Raw genomic sequence first — 23,094 nt, 5'->3', positions numbered from 1 at the left:
CAACATGCCTGTCTGGTATGGTGTTAAAATGTTGCATGTGGCTAATTGATAGTTCAGGTTTGGGCCATTTCAAAGTGCTTTTCTTCTGTGTACAATCTTCCATCACACAAAACACATTTTGTTTCTTCTAGTCCTATCATTATGTTTAGTTAAGATGAGGTACGATCTGTTATTTTCTCTATCTTTTACCTGGGAAAAAAGCATGAAAAAGGAACACATAATGTAAGGAATTTGTCACACAAGAGGTACGATATCATTAGAATGACCAAAACCATAAAAAAATTCTATATAATAAATTAATCCCCCCCAAAATGATTTAAGACACTGATAAAAAAGTGGTGTTTAATTTCATCTGTAGTAATTGTCTACTCTGTCGTGTACTCTTGTCATTTAAGTTGCAGTCATTTATGAAAAAGCAGTCTTTTCACAAATCTTTCCATTGATTTTGGAGAGGCTAAATTGTATCCCTTCTTGTCTGTTGGGCGATTGTTTGTAATGGTTTCTGGTATCAGTAAAATGATTATGTCTGTCATCTTTTTCCCAAAACATCCTCTTAAAATTTTGACTATGGGGCCAGTCACAATTTGAACACAGTTTACCTAAACTCTAACCCTCACTGAAAGAAGTGTAATCCTATTCCCAAAGTTCAAATAAATATTTCTATTTTAACTGACGAAAAAATCCTGTTTGGAAGGCCTGCTATGTAAAGGTTTGGGGCCCAGAGACTGGATAGGCAAAAACAGTTTCAGAACTGTTGATTGTTTTAGTTTTCTAGCTTACTTAGCAGGTTAAAGGGATATGGATGGTCTGGCAACACAGAGCCAATTCAGCATGTAGTGTGTTTATGTAGTATGTTTAAATATTTTGATTTGGCTTTTACCATTGATAAATAACACGTTAGACTGGCCCATAGAACCTGATTCTCAGGCTTATACACCATGGTAAACTATTGTTCTTAGCAAGCCAGTGTTTTCTTTTGGGAAACAGTTGATAGTTTCATGTGCTAGAATAATGAAGTGGCTTGAAGGGAATGTTATACAAGGCTGTATTTGAATTTTGAAAATGAATGTTTTACACAGTTGTTATTTTTTTTGCAAGTGCATTCATGTGCAGTTCAAATTTGCATTTGTTCCATAATTCCGACATCTGTACCAGGCAGAAAATATGCTGTGTTTGTGCCCAAAAATGTGAAGTTAGTAATGTTAATAAATCCATATATATTTTTATCTTACTTTTATCTCTCAGATACTGTCAGTTCACCAGTTTGGATACAAAGTATGAAATGCCTAGAAAAGAAAGAATAGCATAAAAGATTATTTTAATTGCTTTGGTATGGTCATGGTATGGTTATGGTTTTAATTGCAGATGATAACAGCCTGAGCCTGTATGCTACCCCAGGAGGTGAAAACTCCAAAAGATTGAACAGATCTATAAATTTTTAATCAACTTATCTCATTTATGACAGGTACCGAACTTTACTTTGTATTCTTGTTTACTGAATAATTATTTATTTCTATTCTTGTCAATTCCAGCACCACTGGCTAACGTTGGTCCCCATTTCATCCTGCCGCCCCCTAAGAATACCGAGGTCATCCTGGGGAGTACCCTGACCCTGGAGTGTGCCGTGGGTGGCTCTCCCGTCCCTAGGGTATCATGGGACAAATATGGTGGACAGCTGCCAGAGGGGCGATTTAGGCAAGAGTTTGGTAAGTATCATCCATGGATTTGTTATGGTGTGTGGGTGTTGTGAGGTTTGATGTAGGTGCGTGAAAGAAAGGGAAGAACAGATATCTTTGGAAGTATGTTCTGTGAGTGATAGACAATAGAAAATTCAGTTGAAGATTGATTATTTAGATACTGGAAACACAATGCCTAAAAACACAATGATGGCCTGTCTCAACTGTCACAATTGCCATCACATCCATTGCTTATCAATAACCAGCTCAAACTAACAGACAACAGGGGACTTCAGTTATTTGTTGTTGCTTTATGAAATAAACTGTCCAGATATCATAGGTGAGATACTCAGCAAGTGCCCCCAGATTGACACTGGTCAATTTATGGACTCTGGTCTGGGCAGTTGCTGACCAGTGAGTAATGCAAGGCATTGGAAACTCTAGCCAGACTGTAGAAATGCATGCTATGTGGAGCTGTCAGAATGACTTCCCCTCAATGCAGACACCTCTGGCTATCTTATCAATCTCAGTGCTAGGGAAAACATGGCTTTGTTCTCACAGGATCTTCTCTCTTTGCCGCCTCCATCTACGAGATAGTATATATAGCTTTAGTAAACCTCAGTCTTTTGTTTCCCACAGTGAATATTTTTTCTCTCCTGTCATACTTTACTTGGGAGCTAAGGAAAAATGTGACAGATTTTGAAAGGATGAGGCTATTTTTCCTATCTTTAAATGATCTTTGTCATATTAAGAATAGCTGCTGTAATTGCCGTTGCTTTTCAATGATGTCACTGGTGTAGGACTGTATGTGATGGTTTTGTAATAACTTTTAAAATCAACCACAAAAGTGAAAATGATGAAGGATGTTTTCAGTTTCCAGGTGTTATTTCTCCCGTCACTTTTTAAATGATCATGTGTGAATGATATTGCAAGGTGCAGCCAGGGAAAACCTCAAATTCGACCCAGGGAAACCACAGTCTGCCCTTGTTAGTCATTAGATGTATTTTCTTTTCGCCAGTTATCAAATTATTTCCTTGCATAAGTCAACCAAGTGATCTTGACATATCAGACCTCTGACAGCAAAAGGGTGAAAACAGTGTTTAAAGGGCTTATTCCCAATCTTTCTACGTAGACTGATCTAACTCTGCAGGGACTCTTGCTGATTGCAATCAGTTTAACAGATAAACACACCTCTTCTTGATTCCAATATACTGGTATAATGACCAGCTGTATTTGTATTCTACTCAAAGTGTGTTGATCTGTTTATCTGAATGCATTCAGCAAGAGTCCCCAAGTAGTTGGGTCGATACTTACATTCTGAATGAGCCCTTATACATCACAAACATGACATCAGCAGCTGGCTGGAAAAGTTGATGGAGAACGAGAAAGTTTTTCGGATTTTTTCTTAGTTTTAATTATTTTTCCTTCGTTGTTAGTTCAGACCAGTTTCACAGGTATTTGGCTTTGAAAGTTAACCTGATGCTGAATTTGTTACTGCTTCTTAAGATCTGTTCATCTGTTTTTGCTCATCGGTACAATTATTTTAACTAGTGATTAAAAAAAGCTTTATGAAGTAGTATTTGTTAAATGCATTAAACATGTATTTCAGGGCCAATTACTATTGAACAGATTTCTTTTCCCATTTCAAAAACTCACCGAGTTGATTTGGGAAGTGTGGATAAGACTTTAATCTGTGGTATGAAAATCAATTTGTGTGCATTGAATATATATGTATCAGGGGCGGATCCAGAGCTATTTTCTGACAGTCTTCCAAATTATATTTATTGATCTATCCTCCAATTTTGACCGTCTTCCAACAGAAAAAATAAGATACCTTTTAATGTAAACTTGAAAATCTGACCGTCTTCTGGAAGACCCAGAAGACGGCCTAAATCTGCCCCTGTGTATGTTTAAAGGTTATTGAATAGAACTGAGGGATAAAATTCCATGATATCCTGTGAAACTTTTTGCAAAAGTTGATTTCAAAGAAAAAAATAGGAATGCAAAGAAAATAGAACAAAAGAGTCAACTGTGTCTCACTACTAAAAAATGGAAAGAAAACGGAAAGCGTCAACCAAATTTTCAGTTTTTTCAAACACAAGCCAGTTCTCCTTTGGTACAAATTACATAATCAGTCAGTTGTCACTTCAATTTCCGCTCCAAGTTTTCTACAGACTCGAGCCCATTAGTACAATTTATTAAAATGAAATTAAGCACATGATTTTGTTTCATCAGTGTGTTTGGTGATATTAGGATTGACTGAGACATGAAGCAAGACCTGTGGTTAACGAACCAAGCAGACTGTTGTCTGGGACCGAAGGACGGGTTTCTCTAGGGAAGAGAGAGAAATCAAAGAGAAAAATCTCAGTTGGTTCGCCTCATGGGGTGCAGTTCTTGGTCTCTATTAGTCCCACTTCAGATTTTTTAACTTTTCTATGATTAATTTCTGTCTGTGCTGTGGTAAAAGTGAGAGCATTTTGGATTCTTTCATTATTAAGGACAAAGGATTTTTTTTGTGAAAAATTTATCCACACAAAACAAATTTCATAACTTGGTTCATCAAATCATCAAAGAGTCTAAGGTGGACAAATGTTTTGAAAGGTTAAAACTCAATGTAAGGTGTATTAGTAATGAATGGTGTAGGAACTTTGCTCCAGAAAAAAGAAACAAAGGTTATAAAACTCCACAGTTTACAGGCCCTTTTGCTCCCAGTCTCAGCAGCAGTAGCAGTTTTGATTAACCCTTAGTACCACTGCCGTCCAGCTGCGTTCAAGACCCACACAACAAAAACCACTGTCAACATGGCAGAGAACAACAGATGTTGAAAGTTTAGGCAAACAGAGTCACGGAACCACAGAGAGAGAGGAGGGAGCTCTTTTATTAGGCTCCACAGCCTGGAGCTGTTTTGGGAGGCTTTGGTGCCGTTTCAGAGATTGTATTCTAACGCATCCTCTAGTGTTTGGTTTTCAGTGTTTTTCTCCGCAATTACTGAGTAACTTGAGAGAATGTGTGAGTGAGTGATTAAGGTTTACTTAATGAATGGAAAGGGTATGCTGAATTCTTCATCCTGATATGTGAGAGACTTGTGACAGTCGGCTGGTTCCCAACTTCTATTTTTCCTCGTTGGGAATGCAGCACTGACTTTGATCTATGAGGCGTGTGTGAAATGGATTTGCATGCTTCCTGAACCAGGCTGACTGTTACGAAAAGACATTTTCTTTAGGTTAAAATCTCTGGCATATTCTGCTTATTCATTTTGAAGTTTAAATGCCAAAATATGGTGAAGAATTTAAAATAAGTAGATTGCCTTATATTACATTTTAATAGAATATTGTAATTTGAATAACCACATGTATGAAAATTAAATGCTGATTACACTGTAACAGTGACATTAACCCCCCTCATTCAAGCTCATGAATATACACAGTGGATGGACACTTGAAATTAACTGATTTGCTCATAAATTTTTGACTCAAGATCTAAAAAAATTGATAAAGAAGTAAAAATGAAAAATAAGTGCGTACTCTCCAATAACGTACTATGCATGATGCAGATAATGATATTTTCCTTTTTGATTCTAGGTACTCTGCTGATAGAAAATGTCCAGATTCAGGACATAGGGACGTATATATGCAGTGGAGACAATGAGGTGGACTCAGCAGTCACAGCTATAGCAATGGTGGATGTGTTAGGTGAGCATTGTTACCAGTCACATCTAACACAATAGGTGTGGTGAAAGATATGATTCCAGCCAGTGTTGCCTCTTAGGAAAATTAGTTGCTGGACTGAAAGTCCAGCCATCTTGAAAAGTAGGTGGACTGAATGTCTGCCAGGTAGGAAAACTTCTCAGCCCATTCTGAAAGTTGTCAGCCCCGGGCAGACAGTCCAGCGTTAATTTCTAACAATGATTCCAGACAACACAACAATTTGATGGCTGGAATTTTTATCTATGCCAAAGTTCAGTAAAGAACTGAGTCCAAATTTGGTTTGAACTTGAAGGCAAACATAATATTCACCTTTTAACAGCTGATTTGATTTCATGTTTTGGGTGTATTTACAATAAAATTGCACTGTTTATGTATTAGTATTTATTTCATGTTTTTTTTTTTTTTTTTTTTTTTTTTTGCTCGTACAATGTATTACATGTATTTATTTGCTTTTGATTAAGTTGTCATTATTATTATATTTTATTAAATGAAATACGTCAGAATTACATCTCACATACTTTGTTTCATGATTCAGTCCCGCCAGAGATAACCAATGCCCCCAGTAATAAAGTGGTGACAGTAGGGGACACTGTGACATTTCACTGTGAGACATATGGCACGGCCAGAATAAAGACACAGTGGGTCCATGACGGAGAGCCTGTACCAGACACTGATCAGAGTATACAGGTGCAAGGTAAGAGCTGGTGTTTGAAAAAATAAGATTTACAATTACTCTCTGTGGTTACACGCACATGCGCACACAGCTTCTTTCAAATTTAATACCAGATGTCAATTAGAAAATGTCACTGTGTTGATTGTTTTTAACTTTAAGGCATTTAGAGAGGACATTCTATATAAATTGTTTTACTTGAACCTTTGTGAATGGAAGGCAAAAATAAGGTACACAGATAAGATGATTGACTTAAGATAATTGATTGTCACTGACTGAAATTTTCTCCCTTTGTTTATCATTGGGCCACAGTAAGTGAAAATGGTAAGCGTTTCAAAATGCGTACTAGTTTGTTGTTGTCAAACAGAAAAAAGCATGTTTTAGAGGATTAAAAATAAAATTCTCTCTGTATAAAAATGCATGGAATATATGAAATCTGCATGCTCTCTGTAAAGGATATGTATTTTGTGTAATTGGTGTATAACATGTAAAGCTTTCTCGTTACCATAGAAACAGCTCAGAAATTGCACCATCAAAAACATTTGTTTGTCCTGATAATTAAAAGATTTTCCTATAATAGAATTTATATGTTATTTTCCCTTTATGCATGCTTGTTTTATAAGTTCTAATTATTTGTTCTCCTCTGATAAATCTTAGTTTAAATCTAAAAAAGGGAGAGGAAGAAAAAAAATTATACAAGATAGCATGCTAGTGTTTAAGCCGGATGGTTTATCTCATATATATATATTATCTTTAATTGATATATACAAAAATCGAACTGTTTTCAGACACCAGCATCACAGTCTCCAACATCCAGATGCGCCACTCTGGTATATGGCAGTGCCTGGTTAGCAACAAGTATGGTGCCACCTATGCCTACGCCATGTTGACTGTGATCCCTAGCAACAGCACCACCAATCAGCCACCAGGGGGCTCTGAGGGTGGAGAGGAAGGGGTGTCTAGTTCTTCACAAAGTAATGCTTTTGTCTGTCTGTGTGCCTGTTTGTCATTTTGTTTTTATTAATGTTTGGAAGTGTATTTAAAGGTCTGTCTGTCTGTGGATGGAGAAGTAGAAATAAAGTATAGGTAAAAAGTTTAAATAGTCAAAGGTATCTTGAGACCTAAAGAAAAATAGAGAGAAAGTAAATTAATTTTTTTTATGTAAACTGTTTATCTCAGTGCAAACAATAAGTCATCCCAAATAAATTAACTACAATTAGTATACCAAAGAATCCAAGTTACATGATGCAGGAAGGGAAAAAATCATCACCTTAATGATGGTGTGCCCTTTGTCGGAAGTCAATGAAACTGACACTCATGATATAACCAGTGGCTTAGGTCACTGCTGGCAGCAATAGATGGTGCTTATCTGAACTATAGATGGTGCTTGTGTCGACTGCCCAAACTGCAAAGTGATGTATTTTATATTACCTGTTTTTCAGACGGTGTCCTCCCTCCCACCATGCCAGAGGTACTGCAGATCGAGGAAAACATGGTTCTTCTGAAGTGGTCAGTGCCCCTGAACCTGCAGACCCCTGTGAAGTACTTCAAGGTGCAGTATAAGGAGGAAGGGGTGTGGAAGACCCACGCTAACACCTCCGCCTGCTCCGCTTGCATGTTTTCTCTCCAAGGACTGCGTACAGGTAAATAGAGGGCTCCTTTTGATGTCTGGGCCCTTGTTAGCTTTTTCTTGTGTTTTCTGCGAATGAGTTCCATTTTAGCAAAATAAAGAAAATCAAACGTACAAAAAGATGATACTAACGAGAAGTGTCAAAGAAGTTGATAAATGAATTTTTAAAAAGGAAGAAACTGTGAAAGCACGTACACCAAGACTGCTCAAACCTCATTATTATTAATTTTTAATTCTCTTGCTTTACATATATCCAAAGACCAATTTCTTTATTTAATAGCATGTTTGGCAAAAGATGATGTATCATAAAACCCCATGCTTTTCCTCCCTAGGAATTCCATACAAGTTCAGGATAGCTGCAGTGTACAGTAATGGTGAGGAACTAGTCAGTCCCAACACTGAGAGATTTAAGCTCCTGCAGGCACCTAAGATCCCAGATGACGATGGCAATGTTCAGGACATACAACCAGATGACGGTCCAGGTGAGGAAGCTAGATAGATAGATATTTTATATAACCTGAATTGTGAGTAGAAGCACAAGAAATAAAGGAAAAAGATGTTTCAACTTTCTCAATATCATCAAATCGAGCAGTCAGAATTGAATTGGAGAGATAAACATGTTAATGTATATCACTTAGTAAAATCTGTTTGTCCTAAAAACTGTTACTGATCTGAAATACAATTAAGTGATCGATTTGTCCAGGACAGAAGGCCGATTTACATCACAATTAGGCTAAAAATATAATTTGTATCACAGTTAAGCAGTGGAGATAATCACAATTCCATATCATACTAAGGCCTCATGTATGTTTGGATTAAAACTCAGCTAGGCCAAGTTGAAATTGACATCGCAATTTGACGGATTGCTAAGATTTATCTCAATGTTAACATATTTGACAACAAGGGGGAGGTCAGATAGGCTTATTATTAAGAGATGATTTAGCTGAATATTACATATTAGATATGTCTGTAGCAAGCAGTATATCTCCCTCCTTCCCTTTTCATAGCATCTTTGATCTTTGTCGATTCGGAACATTTTTTTCATCTAAAATGAAATTCCTTAAATAAATTGGTAAGAATAAGTGGCTAAAAGATGGAGTAAGGAATATTATGGGTTGAATTCTGAGCTCATGTTCGTTTACTTTTTTTGTTCAGCATTAAAATATTTGATAACTTTATACGACACATCACTATATTAGTATGCTGCTGCACTTTCACTGCCTTCAAGTTATTATCACGTTTGCACTAAAAACATAGGAACTCTGGTATGACATCATCAGTGAAAAATATAAATTCTTACACTTTTCATTGGCTATGATGACAGCATTATTTAAAATTATAGACAAAGTAATTGGATGTATATTATACTTTTAACCATCTCACTGAAAAATGCAGTGTTTTGCCTCTTGGTATGCATTGGCAGAGTTACTCAAACAAACAGGAACACATGCTAGTACACACACACATACACAGACACACACTCACACATACACACACACACACATAAATATATGACATTCTCAATCTGCACATGTCATATATATATATCAGATGTTCTCCAGAGTTTCCATGGTGTTGGTTGTATTGTTCCATCAATGTTGCTAGCTTGCCATAACTACTAACATTGCACCGTTTGCTTCACAGTCTCCCCATCCGCTGTTACCACCAGCAGCAGTATTGCCAGCACTAACAGTGGCAGCAATAACGGTGACTCTAGCAACAGCAACACGGACGGTGTCAGCAGTAACAACGACCATCCCAACAAACCAATATTTACTTTACGTCCAGCTAATACTGAACGTAAAGTCGGAGAAATGGCAGTGTTGTACTGTATCGCCGAGGGTGCAGACGAGTTGAGATGGAGGCAAGAGGGGCGCCCCTTGAGGCCAGACCCACGCCATATTATTGAGGATGGGTCGTTGAAGATATTTAATGTGCAACCGTGGGAGTCGGGTGCTTATATGTGTGTAGCTGTCAATAGATTTGGGTTCTCCATTGCTACTGCTCATCTACTGGTTACTGGGAACGCTACTATCAGAGGTAAACTTTACCCTGTGTATTGAAGTCCTCTGCATTGTCCTCGGGTGGCGCTAAAACTCACCAAACTTAGCCAAATGCTAAAACTGACTTAAATTGGCTAAAAAAATGGTTGATTTAGCTTGTTTTAGTCAATTTTAAAACCATTTGGAGAAAAAAGTAGAGTAAATGAGTGATTTGTCTAAGCAAAAGAGAAACTGCTAGCGCTGCCCCGGATTGACCCTCACTCAGTGTGCACTTCTAACCCAAAAGATTTGGTATAAACTGCAAGTAATTTGGTATTTTTCCTTTCCAAAAACTGTAAAAATATAAGCAACAGGTATCTCTTGATTGTCCACTTTGTTCATTGAGTTTGAAAAATTCTGACAGCCATTATGAAGTTGATGAGAGTAAGCAAAACCAATTTTCATGTACGGTACAGTACACATATATACACTTAAGAATTGCTCTCTTTTGAAAGACAGAAATGTGTCTGTCAAGTCAGCTGTTCTTCTGCAGTGTGGAAAATAAGGATTCAGTGGACCATTAAAAAGTTTCATTAATTTACCTAACTTTTGATCACCTCGTTGCACTGAATAAGCTGAATTGGTCTTCATTCTTGCAGTTTATATCCCATTAGATTCATTAGTGCATTATTCATGTAAGGACATTTTTTCTAACAAATGTGTGATCAGAACACCCCCCCTCTCCCATTGCACTATGTAACTCTTCATATGGGCATTTTTACAATCCTGGGCACTTTTCAGATTTTCCCACATATTGCTAATTAACAAATTACATACATACGATCAAAGAATTATTTTATCACTATGTTAGAGAATGGTGTAAGTGAAGATAAACACTGAAAATAGAAACCAAATATCACCACCGAGTCCAAAGATATGCTAAAGCAAAGTCCGAAAAATGACCAAAAATTTTTCCCGTTTTAGTCGTATGAAATAAAAAGCAATCTGAAATAAATTAAAACAGTGTTTGACATTGCATTTTTCTTGGATTATAAAACACTCAGTAGTATGGTGGAAGCAAAAAAGTTTAAATATTAACAGGAGAGAGGTGTATCCTAGTAAAAAAAAGCCTTTTAATGGCATGCTGGTATTTCTGTTAAACGAAATGTCCATTCCGAAACAAAAATAAATGACTTCCAGAAAATATATCATAAAACATACAGTATAATTTACCATCCTAATCATTATTTGGATGTATTGGTATTGTTTGTATCAAATAATGAAATCTGCGCGATGATTCTGGAGCTTGACATGGAGTGCAAAATAACCCTACCGTGTTTTTCCGTTAAATTTGTCCATTCCGAAACATTGGGTTTCTCTTACATAAAAAGAACATGTTGACACCTAGCCAGTAACAATATATATTTCTCTAAAGCCCAGGACATGTGATATTTATTTTTATATAAGAAAACCCCAGTGCACAGAAACCCATTTAACTGTGGTCTTTTTTGAGATGCTTGTTAAAAATTGTCCATTCCGAAACAAAGTACCTTTACATTGCCAATGTTATAAATAGAGAGAATTCTGTCTTTAATGCTGTATGTTTCACTTGACATGAGCAAATTACTGTTAGAGCATCATGCATATGACATGAAAATAATAGAAAAACATTTCTTCAATGGCATCTTTTTAAATTTCTATATACAGTATATCCTCAACAAAAAAATTCATTTTTGCCAGTCAGGATCTTTTCTTTGGATCTACTAGAACTTCCATTGCATATTTTCCCAAAGTTCATGTATTTCAAAGTTAAATTAACAATTAATTGAAGAGATTATATCAGTATAAATAGAAATATAGGTAATTTGGATGCTTTGTATCGGAAAGGACATTTTTTAACACATTGTCTAAAACACTTGTTTACTCTTTGGTCTGCTCATCTATTTATTATTCATGAAGAAGAGGATGATGGGAAGCACATCAAATTTATGTAGAATATAATTTTGAATAATATAGCTTACCTTACTTTAAATACTGCTTACTTATGATGTACAAAAAAGTATTCGAAAATAGTTCACTGGCACGGTTTACAGAGGCGCTTGCAGGCAGACACAGGGTTATAATAAACTTCCTGTGATTATCTATAATATATACATACATCATGATATATATATATATATATATATATATATATATATATATATATATATATATATATATATATATATATATATAAACCATTTAAGCAATTTCATTAATGTTAAATAAATGTCCATTCCGAAACACAGGACATGCCTAAAAGGACATATTTAAAAATGTAATTACTAAATTTAAACCTGACCTTGTCAAATAATATTTTATACAGCTATGAGCTGTTACAAAAGGAAGTAGAATAGGGTATAATGGAGTGTAGAAGACTCTATTTTATATCATGATCAAATACTAAGGGAGTAACATTTCAAAAAAGAATAAAAAACTATCCAAAATGACCAATTAATGTAATAAAAACAATTCAGTTTTAATCTAGTTTACTCATATTTTGTCTAATGATTGATTCACCTGTACCTTGTAAAACAACATACTATGAGATCTTAAGGCAATTTCATAAATGTTAAACAAATGTCCATTCCGAAACAAGGACATGTCTAAAAGGACATATTTTTAAACATGTCTTTACTGTTGGTAAATCTGACATTGTCAAATAATATTTTATACAGCTATGCACTGTAACAAAAGAAACTGAAATAAGGTATAATGGCGTAAAGAATACCTGGAATATATCTCAGAATCAATATTTAATAAAATAAAATTCCAGTAATGAATTACTAGTACAAAATAGACAAAACAAGCACAAAATGTAATAAAAAGACTTCAATTTTAGTTCAGCTTCCACCTATTTTGCCCAGTTATTCAAAGACTTCACCTAAAACTTATAAAAACTCAAATACTACAATATATTAAAACAATATCATAAATGTTAAAAAATTGTCCTTTCCGAAACAGGGATGTTTCGGAAAGGACATTTATTTTAACATGACACTGCAATTAGCACACATGTCCGTGCAAAATAATATTTTACACAATCATGAAGCATAACATAAAGAACTAATGCAAGGTAAAGTGAAGTACAGAAGTCCTCAGAATATCTCAGAATCAAAAACTTGGAGTCACATTTAATACTGAAACAGGAAAATTGCAAAATGTCATTGATTCGTCAAATTTTGGATATTTTCATCCATTTTTTTTGCAAATACATAAAAGAGCAATACTCTCTGAGTAAAACTAAGTGGTTTTTTGGAGATCAATACCTTAAATTACCATAAAAGTCACACACTTCAAGGTTTAGCTTATGAAAATTAAAAAAATGATTTTCAAAATTCAAATGATCATATCTTTATACATACACAAGGTTTTATCTCGGGATTGTCATTTCTTATACCCTTCAGGTCTATACTTTCAAGAAAAGTACACATTTCAACACAAAAATGACTTCTATTTTTGACCCTTGGTGGGAAAAAAAGGAGCCCAGGATTGTAAAAATGCCCATATACAGGTGATTTATGGGCAACTTACATGTGTTGTTAGTCATGTTCAGGTTGTTTAACACAAAAATGATATACCAAAAAAATTTTATATAATGACAGTAAATCATTTTTCACATACTCCCACACAGGTGATGGTTTTTGCCACCTGGTCGCAGGTTTCTGTTTCATCTGGTATCCATCAGTTCTCTCTTGGTAGCTTTTTTTCTACAAGGAAATTGACATCAATTTGAATATAATTGACTGTGTTTATTGGCACAACCCGAGGGAGGAGTGTGGTAAATCTGAGTTCCGCAAACTTGATCCTGAAAGGGGCTACAGTCTCTCCATGGGTGTTGTTCCTTGGCCTATTAGACTGCTTCCTATAGGGATGACAAGGTTTCTTTCCTGTCCATAATAAGTGTATGCCTAGGGAGAGGTATTTTATTGGGACATGTTGAAATGGCTTGCTGGCTGACATGGGTGATTAGTGTATCAATTTAAGCACTGGGCATTGAAGGTACCCAGTTGAAAGAATATGATGGAATTTTAGCAGTTTGGTTTTCGTGGTTTATGGAGTGACATAAAATTGCCCCAAAATTATACTTGTAAAAAATATTTTGGTTTGAAAATTATCTGAAATAATATGTTTTTCTGATATATTGATATGTTTTCAAAGATGAGCATTTAAATATAACTATTCTGAACTGAGAGCAGAGGAAATTTTCACAAGTAATCCCTGCCAAGAAAGAGTTTTTGTTGTGTTTATGTTGGTTTTTAAATTAATAACCTAAAGTAATTGGCATTTTTGAAATAAAATTTTCAGGATAGTTCAGAAATGCGCTAACTTTAAATTGGTCAGATTTTGATGATGATCTTTAATTCAATTTAGTACTTAATAATTGATGAAAGATAATGAGAACTAAGCTACCATGGCAGATGTTTACCCTCCCTGAGTGGTGTTCTTTGTTCCTTGATATGAATGTTGTGACTTTCTTCAGAGCCTGCATCAGTGGACAGAAGCCGAGACAATCCTCGATACAAACAGTCCACACTGTGCACCACCCAGCGCCATCCCCCAACCACTCCCTCCAGCAGAGGCGAGAACCAAGGTCACCGAGGGAGTGGAGGGAGGAAGAAAGTTCCGCCTTCGAGACCAGCGGTTACTCAGTTGTCAGACTCCTCTGTGATGTTAGAATGGAGCGTGCCGCCAAATGACGGGCTGAGAGTGACGCTGTTCAGGGTTCAGTACAAAAGACACAAGAGAAGAGGGAATAAGGGAAGGTGGAGGACAATAGATGAAGACATTCCTGATAACCAGTTCAGATATGAGCTTCGAGGACTTAGCTTAGGTAAAGGTCATTTGATAAATGTAGTTTTGTTTAATTGAGATGAAGGTCTTTCAGTTCTATCCAGAAATCTGGCTTCTGGGTGTTGTACCTATGCTTGCACACCACAGTGTATAGCTGCATTTTGAAGGTATTTTTAAAGACCCACTACTTATCTCTGGGTAAAGCACAGTGATAAATTTCAGATATTAACTTTGTCCTTGTCTACTGATCAGATAAAGATATTGATTTAACATTGTCTCATCACACAATGATGGGAAGATGTTGTTTAGCAGCATAAATGGTGGACACTTTTTAACTACAAAGTTCAATATACTGTTTTTGTTGTCATGCAGCCTTCCTGTTTTATTTCAGGCCACTCGTACAAGTTCAGAATTGCAGCTGTTTACTCCAACAATGACAATGCAGTGGGTCCCACATCGCCGCCTTTTACCCTCGTCGCTGGCCCGACCTCACACCCCAGCGCCCCTGAAGTGGGCCCTGTCATAGTACAGGTCAAACCATCAGCATACGCTATGGAAATTGAATGGCAGGTAAGCTCAAGGGGAGCATGTTTTTGTTTTAATGTATCTATTTTTTTTATTCTGAATCAGAGATATTAAGAAAAACTTAGGTAATATGCAGATTTTTAGGTTACAAACTATTTTAATGGGAGAACTGTGGTGTGCTCCTTTTATATGTTTAAAATTTGTATTTGGATCATGAACATTAAGCAAAATTTTCATAAAATAATTAATTAACTACATTAATTGGTTTTCTGACTTCTCTGCCAATATTTTATTTCAGTATGCCCATCACATCGGGGAAGGGCCAATAGATGGCTTCTGGATCCATTATAAGCCATACAATGCTCCAGATTCCCAGAGCCAGAAGGTGACTGTGCCGCCAGTGGAGACCAAATACAGAATCATAGGGCTCACCCCTGATACACAGTATTCCTTTAAGATGCAGTGCTTTAATTTGGCTGGGGCCAGTGATTTCAGCAACAAAGTGGCCATGAAAACTCTAGGTATTTGATAATTTGATGATGGCTTTTTAATGACTGGATTATATCTGAATACCAGGCTATTTTGTGTACAGACACTATGTTTCTGTTTATATTCTGATAATTTTGTCTGTCCATGTTATTTTCACACAAGATATAGATTTTTTGTGTTTTTTTTTGCAGGTTTATTAAAGCCAAGGCCTTCTATTTGTTTTATTATTCAAATTTTCTGAGTGGCTATGTTTGGAAAAAGCAACTTCCTCTTTTTGTGGATTTTATAAATAAGTTTTAAGTATAATAAGAAGCCAGAAGATAATGTTGATGACATAAAAAAAAAAACTCCATAATATTCTGACTTATTCTGTGATGTATTTGGCTTGATTCTATAAAATGGATATGAAATATAAAGAGATGTTAAAATGTGTTGTTTTCTCTCTCTAGCTGCAGATGGCAGTCAGCCTATGTTCACCCCATTCCCCACAGGTATTCTGACCCCAGTCACGCGACCTCCGGGTAATGGACTGGGCCCACATTTAGGTAGGTGGTACACATGAAATTTATAAGTCCAAAGGAAAAAAAAGTGAACATTTGTGTCCCAGATTTTGTGTGGTGTTTGCATAACTGTTTCAAAACACTTTAAACCATTGTGTTTTTTATATTAAAGGGTTAGGTAGGAGGCAGACAAAGTATTAAAGAGAAAATATTAAACACACAGGCGCACTCTCTCTCTCTCTCTCTCTCTCTCTCATCATATGCAGGTAAACAACATATATGAATGTATAATTCTAGATGATGGTCAAGATGATGTCAAAGATGACAATGCAGTGCCAGCCAATAGCACCCAGAAGAGCAATGAGCTGCTGTACATGGTGTTAGGGGTAGTCCTGGGCGTGATGATGTTGTTACTGGTCATTTTCATGGTCATGTGCGCCTGGAAACAACGACAGCAGAGGAGGATGATGGGTAAGTTATACTGATTGGTTTAAAGGGTTTCCCTTTCTGCAAACCTGAAATGAGTATACTCTGAAAGTGGTTTTTAGATTATTTCCAAATCTACAGCAAAATGCTTCACTATTCAAACATAATTGACATCGAGGTGAGATTTAAAAAGAATAATTGCTTATAAGCCATTTTGGTCCATATTTTAGCAGCTGCTTTGGATGCAAATGCTCGCTACAAATTCCAAGACCCGTCGCAACGAATTCACAATGACAGCATGCGAGCAAAACACGGCAATGGCTTCCTCTTAAATGGCCTGAATGGGAAAACCCCTAATGGACATTTGAGCAATGGACATGCAGGAAATGGCCATATTCCCAATGGCAATGGCAAGATGAATATAAATGTGAACCCAATGACGCAGCTTGAGCCTCTGCATAACAGTGATAATGAAGAAGAAGCCATATCTGAAAATGAGGTTAGTGAACAGAGTTGATTTTGTTGAGAATTGAAAGTATTTGTTGCATTTTGGGATCTATATATTTGGAATTCTTTACTTAAGTAAATTTTATGTTTAAATTCAATTAGGAAATCTACATGTTGATGCCATTAAAATCTTCAGTGTTGAAATGCTAAGAATCTTCTTAAGATATTGAAAGTTACATAAGGTTGAAAAAAAATCGCTGAATTCTTAAAAATCTTCCACATATTTTTCATCCATGATAAAAAAAAAATATGAAAAGATGATAAGTTATCAGTTTCCTCTTCAGTCAAATCCTGATGATCCGTACACAACACAGAGTACTCTACCTCATCGTCCACTGCAGACTTTTGGTTATCCTAACGACAGTAATTATAATACCTTAGAGAGAAATCCCTATCCATCATACCATGATAACAATACAGGTGAGCTTCCAAAAATGTATTTCCACTGGCTCTTTTATTTCAGACATAAAATTGTGTTATAATATTTTTTTATTCTTCAAAACGACATCAAATGTCAGAGTTATTTGCACTCAGCTATTTCAGAGTCTTTGAACATAACTCTATTTATGTGCAGTGGAACCTTAATTTCCATGTTTTGAGTGTGTTATAGAAATTAAAATTTTTTGTTTGTCATAATGACACATACTCTTTCACTTTCTTATGTGATACCTCTTAATGAAAAATATATTTTTTACAAATATCTAGCAGATGAAGTTAAATGGTTATACCGCTTTGCGATATCTTTCTATTTTCCCCATTATTATCATTTTATCTAATTACCATCATCTCTGATGTGTTTATGTCAATTAAGTGTTGGTATATATCTTCCAGAACATATGAATTCCAATATTCCCCAATCACGTGATCATATACCTAGTGACCCACCTGACTACAGTGCCATCAGGTTACATAATAACTATGTCCACAGGTATGACTGGGTTATATAATGCAATGCAATGCAATGCAATGCAATGCAATGCAATGCAATATACAATTCATGCTGGTGATAGGATATGGCAAATATATCTTTGTATATTTGCCTTTTCCGTCTTTGAAACTATCTGATCAGCTCTGAAGTCCAGATATAATAACAAATGAAATTTACAAAGCAATAGTAATGCATATATTTTGGTATGTCACTCATTTTGGTCTCAATATGGAACTTCTACAAATAATAAGAACTTTGTCTGGTCCAAAACTGTATGAAAATGGAAATTCTAGGGAATTACTTTTTGATCATGCATTTAATGGATTTTTGAATTGGTGATATGCCTTTGGTTGTCAACTGCTGAATCATTTTATCATCCATTTGCTAATTGGCTTGCTTGATTTTTTTTCAGGTCACATGACCACATATCAGGGGTCAGAGGTCAGACCCCCAGGTCACATGATCTCGGTACAACCAGTGAGCATTCATATCCCTCTCAGGGCTCTGCAAAACACAAACGTAGGCGAAAGCGTCCCAGCAGAGAGCAGCAGTCCCCATATACAGGAACACAGATGAAGGATCAGGCCACCAACACTGATCTCAGTAGTAATGGTAAGTTTTACATAGAAAATATCGCACTTCCAGTGCTTAGAACTTGGTGATTATGCCCTTAAATACTCCAGAATGGTAATTTTTTTTTTTTTTTTTGAGGGAATGGTTGGTAAAAGTAACAATTTCAACTTTTTATTTCCATTTTTTTGTGTCAACCCAAAACTTATTTTGTAAGGTATTCATATAATTTCCAATTGAAGATCTTAATTTCTATCTGTCTTTTTCAGAAGGCACATTAGACAGCAGTTTTACATATCCATCACAAGAGGGCCACCATCAAGACAGGACCCAGTCAACACCCATACCTCATTCAGACTATAGGCACTCGCCTGACATGTATTCTGTAGAATAACTTTGTGATTTACTATTCTCCAGTAGAGAGGCATTTCCTCTGCTAAATGTTACTTCCAGAAAGGAAGCACTTCTAAATTACATGAGGTCCTCTTCATACCAATGCTGGCTACCTAAAACAATCGCAAACAGATGTGGCATCATTTGTCAGGGGCCTGCTGTTGCGTTTAGGTCCACTGGTGTGGAATACACATGGTGGCTATTGTTACGGGTGTTCTGGTAGATCCTTAAAAAGCCTTCAGTGGTTACTTCTGTGTGATGGAACACATAGTAAGAGATGCAACCTAGTTTCATACCAAGAATGAAGGGAAATCCTCTTATGTTGAGGAAATACCATGTTAAAGAGGCTTCATTTGCCGATTTGGGGAGAAGTGCTATTGGAAGGTACAAGGTTTTAAAAAAATACAAGGACATTTTTTATTTCAAAAGGGGGAGCTTGTTATTGGATCCAATGTAAGTCTTCTTTTGGACCATGTAGTTACCATGACAACACCAGATGTGTTCTGAATGTAGCATTGTAAACTATTATTTCTGTAAAAACTGCTGTCATTGTATGATGGGAACTTCTTGAATTGAATGGAAAACTAACATCACATAAGCTGATATGCTTACTGAAGCTTCTTCTTTGTGACTATTGTCTTGGTCAGATTGTAAGCAGAATACCTATTGTAGCTCAGCATGCATTTTGAAGCTGTATTCATAACACGACATGTGGTCAAATTACTTGGAACACTATCTACAGCTCTTTGCCATTTAAGTGAGTTGAACGGTTGGCCTTCTCTCTGCAGGACTCGTTTTCCTGAACTTTTCAGAAATGTCATTTTTCTGCTGTGGGAATTATGGCCACCATAGGGATATGATGACATTGCTGGAATATTGAAAATGGAGAAGTTCTGAAATGCGAATAGAATGGTTTCTTTCTTGTGAAGGTTTAACAGTTAATATTTTTGTGTATAAAGAAACAAAACGAAACAAAAAAAATCATGTAATTAATAACGTAAAAAGAAATGGAATTTGAGATTATATTATGTTGATAACTGAAAGTAGTTGTCTTGAAGAAAAGCAAATACAGTTCCCAAGATTTCAATCATATACAGTTTATACTGAATGTATACCAAGTCAGTATTGTTTCATGTTATTTTTCTCCCACCGTCAGGGTACAGAGAGAAGTCGTGTACAGGGTTTGAAATTTATGAATAGCATTAGCATACATTATTGTAGCGTTCACTGTTGAAAGGAAGCTTAAAACCATCAATGTCAGGCGTTCAGTTCCTAGGATAATATTTATGTTCCATTGTTTTGGTTGCTATGGAAGTTAGGTGAGAAATGTAAGGAGCAGAGCTCGGATGTTTTTTCTTCACAATTTTCTTCTGGGGATTACACATCCATGTCTGTCCTTGGGAACTTAATGGTAAGAAAAAAATCATCTTTTTAATGTGCAATTCCAAACACAACGTTTTGTTTAACTGGAGTTTTGTATATTTATATGTGGCTTCTTTAACTTATTTGTAGTATTTGTAGGTCTGAAAACTTTTTTGATGGAAGTGATTTACCCAGCACTGCGTATAGAGCTGTTCTTAGTATAGATTACTGATGTGTTACAATATATTAAATGAAGTTTCTTGATGTCAGTTTTTAGCATATTACTTATTGGACTATTATATGTTTACCCAAGAATTTTACAGTCCAGTAATGCCAACTATTTTACAAGAACCGGGCTTTGACATGCCAGTTGACTATATACAAATAAACCCAAGTTACACGTTGTCTTTATAACTCACAAGTTGCATCTTTTCTACTCAGTTCTGTATGTAAATGTTTTATTTATGAATTTTAGTTAACAACATGACATGAAATTTTGGTTACTTAAATCAAGGAGGTACAAGAGACTTCTTTGCTTATATGCTTTATTTTGTACTTAGATTGATTCAGGTTTGAATGAGCTAATGACTGATTAATTTATCAGGTTTATTAGTGGAACAAGACCTGGTGAATGTTAGCATTGAAGGTGCTGTTGTATTATAGAGAGTGTAATATTGTATGTAAATTGTATCTATTTGTATCTATTTGTACAAACTAAAACAGGGTCCACTGGATGTATTTAACAAGGTACATCTGTGTTATTATTGAATGTGAAATTTTGTACAGATTTTATCTGATTTTTTTTTCTTTTCTTTAAGTTATAAGGTGATGAAAATGTAGTATTTGACCTTTATCATGTGTCTACGCATATATAAAGGCTTTTACTTTTGTTTCTTAAGTGGCATGTAGGTGATAATGGGGTACCTTACAAGACAAAAGGTAGAAGTCCTCATGGCGTTACCATTGAAAGACATTGTGTAAGGGACACTTGTTTGCCAACATAAATAAATTGTGAATTGTAGTATTACATTTGCATTTTTATCAACAAGATCTTTTTTTTTCTTTTCATTTTTCGAGTTACTTTGAAATGTTTTGTCCAGGTGAACGCCATTTTGTGAGTACCTTTGAAGACTACAGAAAGACTTTTTATACCGTCGTTTTAAGGCAACATACCAGGATATCATGGCTTTTACTGTCACACGTGAAACAATAGTGCAAAATATCTTGCCAAAAGAAAATAAATATCTCATTTCTATAAGAATCCTTAATTGAATTGTATTTTATGATTGAGTAGAGAAAGATGTCACAACAACGAGAGATCGCATCAAATGATTGTAATTGCAATTTTTTTCGATGTTTTCCTATTTTTCTGAATAATAATAACTAACAGATTTTAAGCATATCTTAATAGCTCTTTATAATTTCTTTAGTGTCTTTGTGGCATCAGTTCTTTTATTAACTTCATCAAAAGCTGCACAACAAAGGAAGACATCTGAAAAGTGGTAAAATGTTATCCATTTCTGTTTTAAATGGCCTCGCTAGACAGTTTTATACGGTATCAGGACAATTCCCCCCCCCCCCCCCCGGACTATTCCCCCCCCCCCGGGCGATTCCCCCCCTGAAGAATATATATATATTTATATACAAATATAAAAGTTCAAATCTTTTCATCCATTTTCTGAATATTTCTTAGTGTGATGATGCAAATCAAGGATAGATAATATTAATTTTATTAAACAATTTCCTTTCAAGGAGTACAAGTACATGAAATTTTCCAGATAGAAGTACAGAACATTTTATTAAAAATCTGATCAAAGTATACATATCTCCAGGTAAAGGAGGGGTAAACAGATAATCTCACTCATCCAGGTAGCCCTTTGATGAATTAACTGTTACTTTTAATTGCTTTATTTCTCCCCCCCCCCCTTGATTCAGTAAGTCTTGAATCAAGGTGCATCTCTAGGGAGAGGTGGGATAAACAGATTTTCTCTCATATCCAAATATCCCTGTGACTTTTTGTCACTTTTAATTGCTTGACCACCACCCACCACACTAAAATATTTATAAAATATCTGTTTACCTTTTCATCTGTTTACCCCACTTTTACCTGATAGGTGGTTATACTTCGATTAGATACTTAATAAATCTTCCTGTACTTGTACTCAATTAAAATGGAATTTGTTATAAAATTATTTGTTTCATGATGAAGTTATATTATAACACTAAAAATATTAAGAAAATGGATGAATTATTTTAAACTTTACACTTTATATTGTATATAAATATATATTTCTTGGGGGGGGGGGGGGGGGGGGGATCGTCCGGGGGGTATTGTCCTAGAATCGTTTTATACACTACTGCTCACATCCTTATATTGCCTCTCATTACATGAATGCGGGGAGGGTAAGACTTTTTGGAAGGGGAGCATGCATCCAACTCTATAATTTTCACGAAAAAATACAACTAGCTTATTTTCATAATAACCAACGCGTACAAAAGGTCACATTTATGGCTTATTCTCAATGGGAGCATTTAGATTCAGACATCGTACCAGCTGGATCGATCCATCTCTGCGGGGATTTTCGTTAAAAGCAGTCAATGTAATCAAATTAATTATCTGACATGCCCTCGAGCAGCCCGTGAGTAATTATATACCGCGTGCTGATTAATGCTGCTGACTGAGGTTGAACATTTACAGAACAGTTTAGGTCTTCTTGGGCACGTGACAAATGTGTCCACAGAGGTCTCCACTGTTCAGAGTAGAGCGATCCATCTCCCCGGGACCTTGCTGAATGCAATCAGATTAACACACACCTCTCTTGTTTCCAACGTATTGTTTTAAATAGCATTAATTTTAATTTTTTTATTTTAATTAAGGTGGCGTGAATATAAAAGT

The 23,094-nt window shown here is 35.7% G+C and overlaps 1 protein-coding gene across 17 annotated transcripts in view; it reads left to right on the top strand.

Annotated features, from left to right (window-relative positions):
* LOC106174354 (brother of CDO) overlaps window positions 1-21,600 on the top strand; it is a 134,603-nt gene extending 113,003 nt beyond the window's left edge. For 15 of the 17 annotated variants that reach the window (XM_087018329.1, XM_087018328.1, XM_087018330.1 and 12 more), the window contains 17 exons: window positions 1,533-1,706; window positions 5,258-5,368; window positions 5,919-6,077; window positions 6,842-7,027; window positions 7,496-7,696; window positions 8,016-8,165; window positions 9,328-9,723; window positions 14,188-14,538; window positions 14,890-15,068; window positions 15,322-15,544; window positions 15,962-16,057; window positions 16,310-16,483; window positions 16,669-16,937; window positions 17,218-17,365; window positions 17,777-17,873; window positions 18,286-18,485; window positions 18,713-21,600. In XM_087018329.1, the coding sequence (XP_086874455.1) occupies window positions 1,533-1,706; window positions 5,258-5,368; window positions 5,919-6,077; window positions 6,842-7,027; window positions 7,496-7,696; window positions 8,016-8,165; window positions 9,328-9,723; window positions 14,188-14,538; window positions 14,890-15,068; window positions 15,322-15,544; window positions 15,962-16,057; window positions 16,310-16,483; window positions 16,669-16,937; window positions 17,218-17,365; window positions 17,777-17,873; window positions 18,286-18,485; window positions 18,713-18,837 (3,239 nt within the window). In that variant the 3' untranslated portion in view covers window positions 18,838-21,600. The remainder of the gene's footprint in view (window positions 1-1,532; window positions 1,707-5,257; window positions 5,369-5,918; window positions 6,078-6,841; window positions 7,028-7,495; window positions 7,697-8,015; window positions 8,166-9,327; window positions 9,724-14,187; window positions 14,539-14,889; window positions 15,069-15,321; window positions 15,545-15,961; window positions 16,058-16,309; window positions 16,484-16,668; window positions 16,938-17,217; window positions 17,366-17,776; window positions 17,874-18,285; window positions 18,486-18,712) is intronic. The other 2 variants (XM_087018341.1, XM_087018342.1) reach the window with 2 other exon arrangements.
* The last annotated feature ends 1,494 nt before the right edge of the window (window positions 21,601-23,094 follow it).

The sequence above is a fragment of the Lingula anatina genome, chromosome 7 (genome assembly GCF_051362555.1).
Source record: "Lingula anatina isolate TDL-2025a chromosome 7, LinAna3.0, whole genome shotgun sequence".
NCBI lineage: Eukaryota > Metazoa > Brachiopoda > Lingulata > Lingulida > Lingulidae > Lingula > Lingula anatina.
The sequence above is the reverse complement of the archived record's forward strand: the minus strand, read 5'-3'. Positions and strand labels throughout refer to the sequence as shown.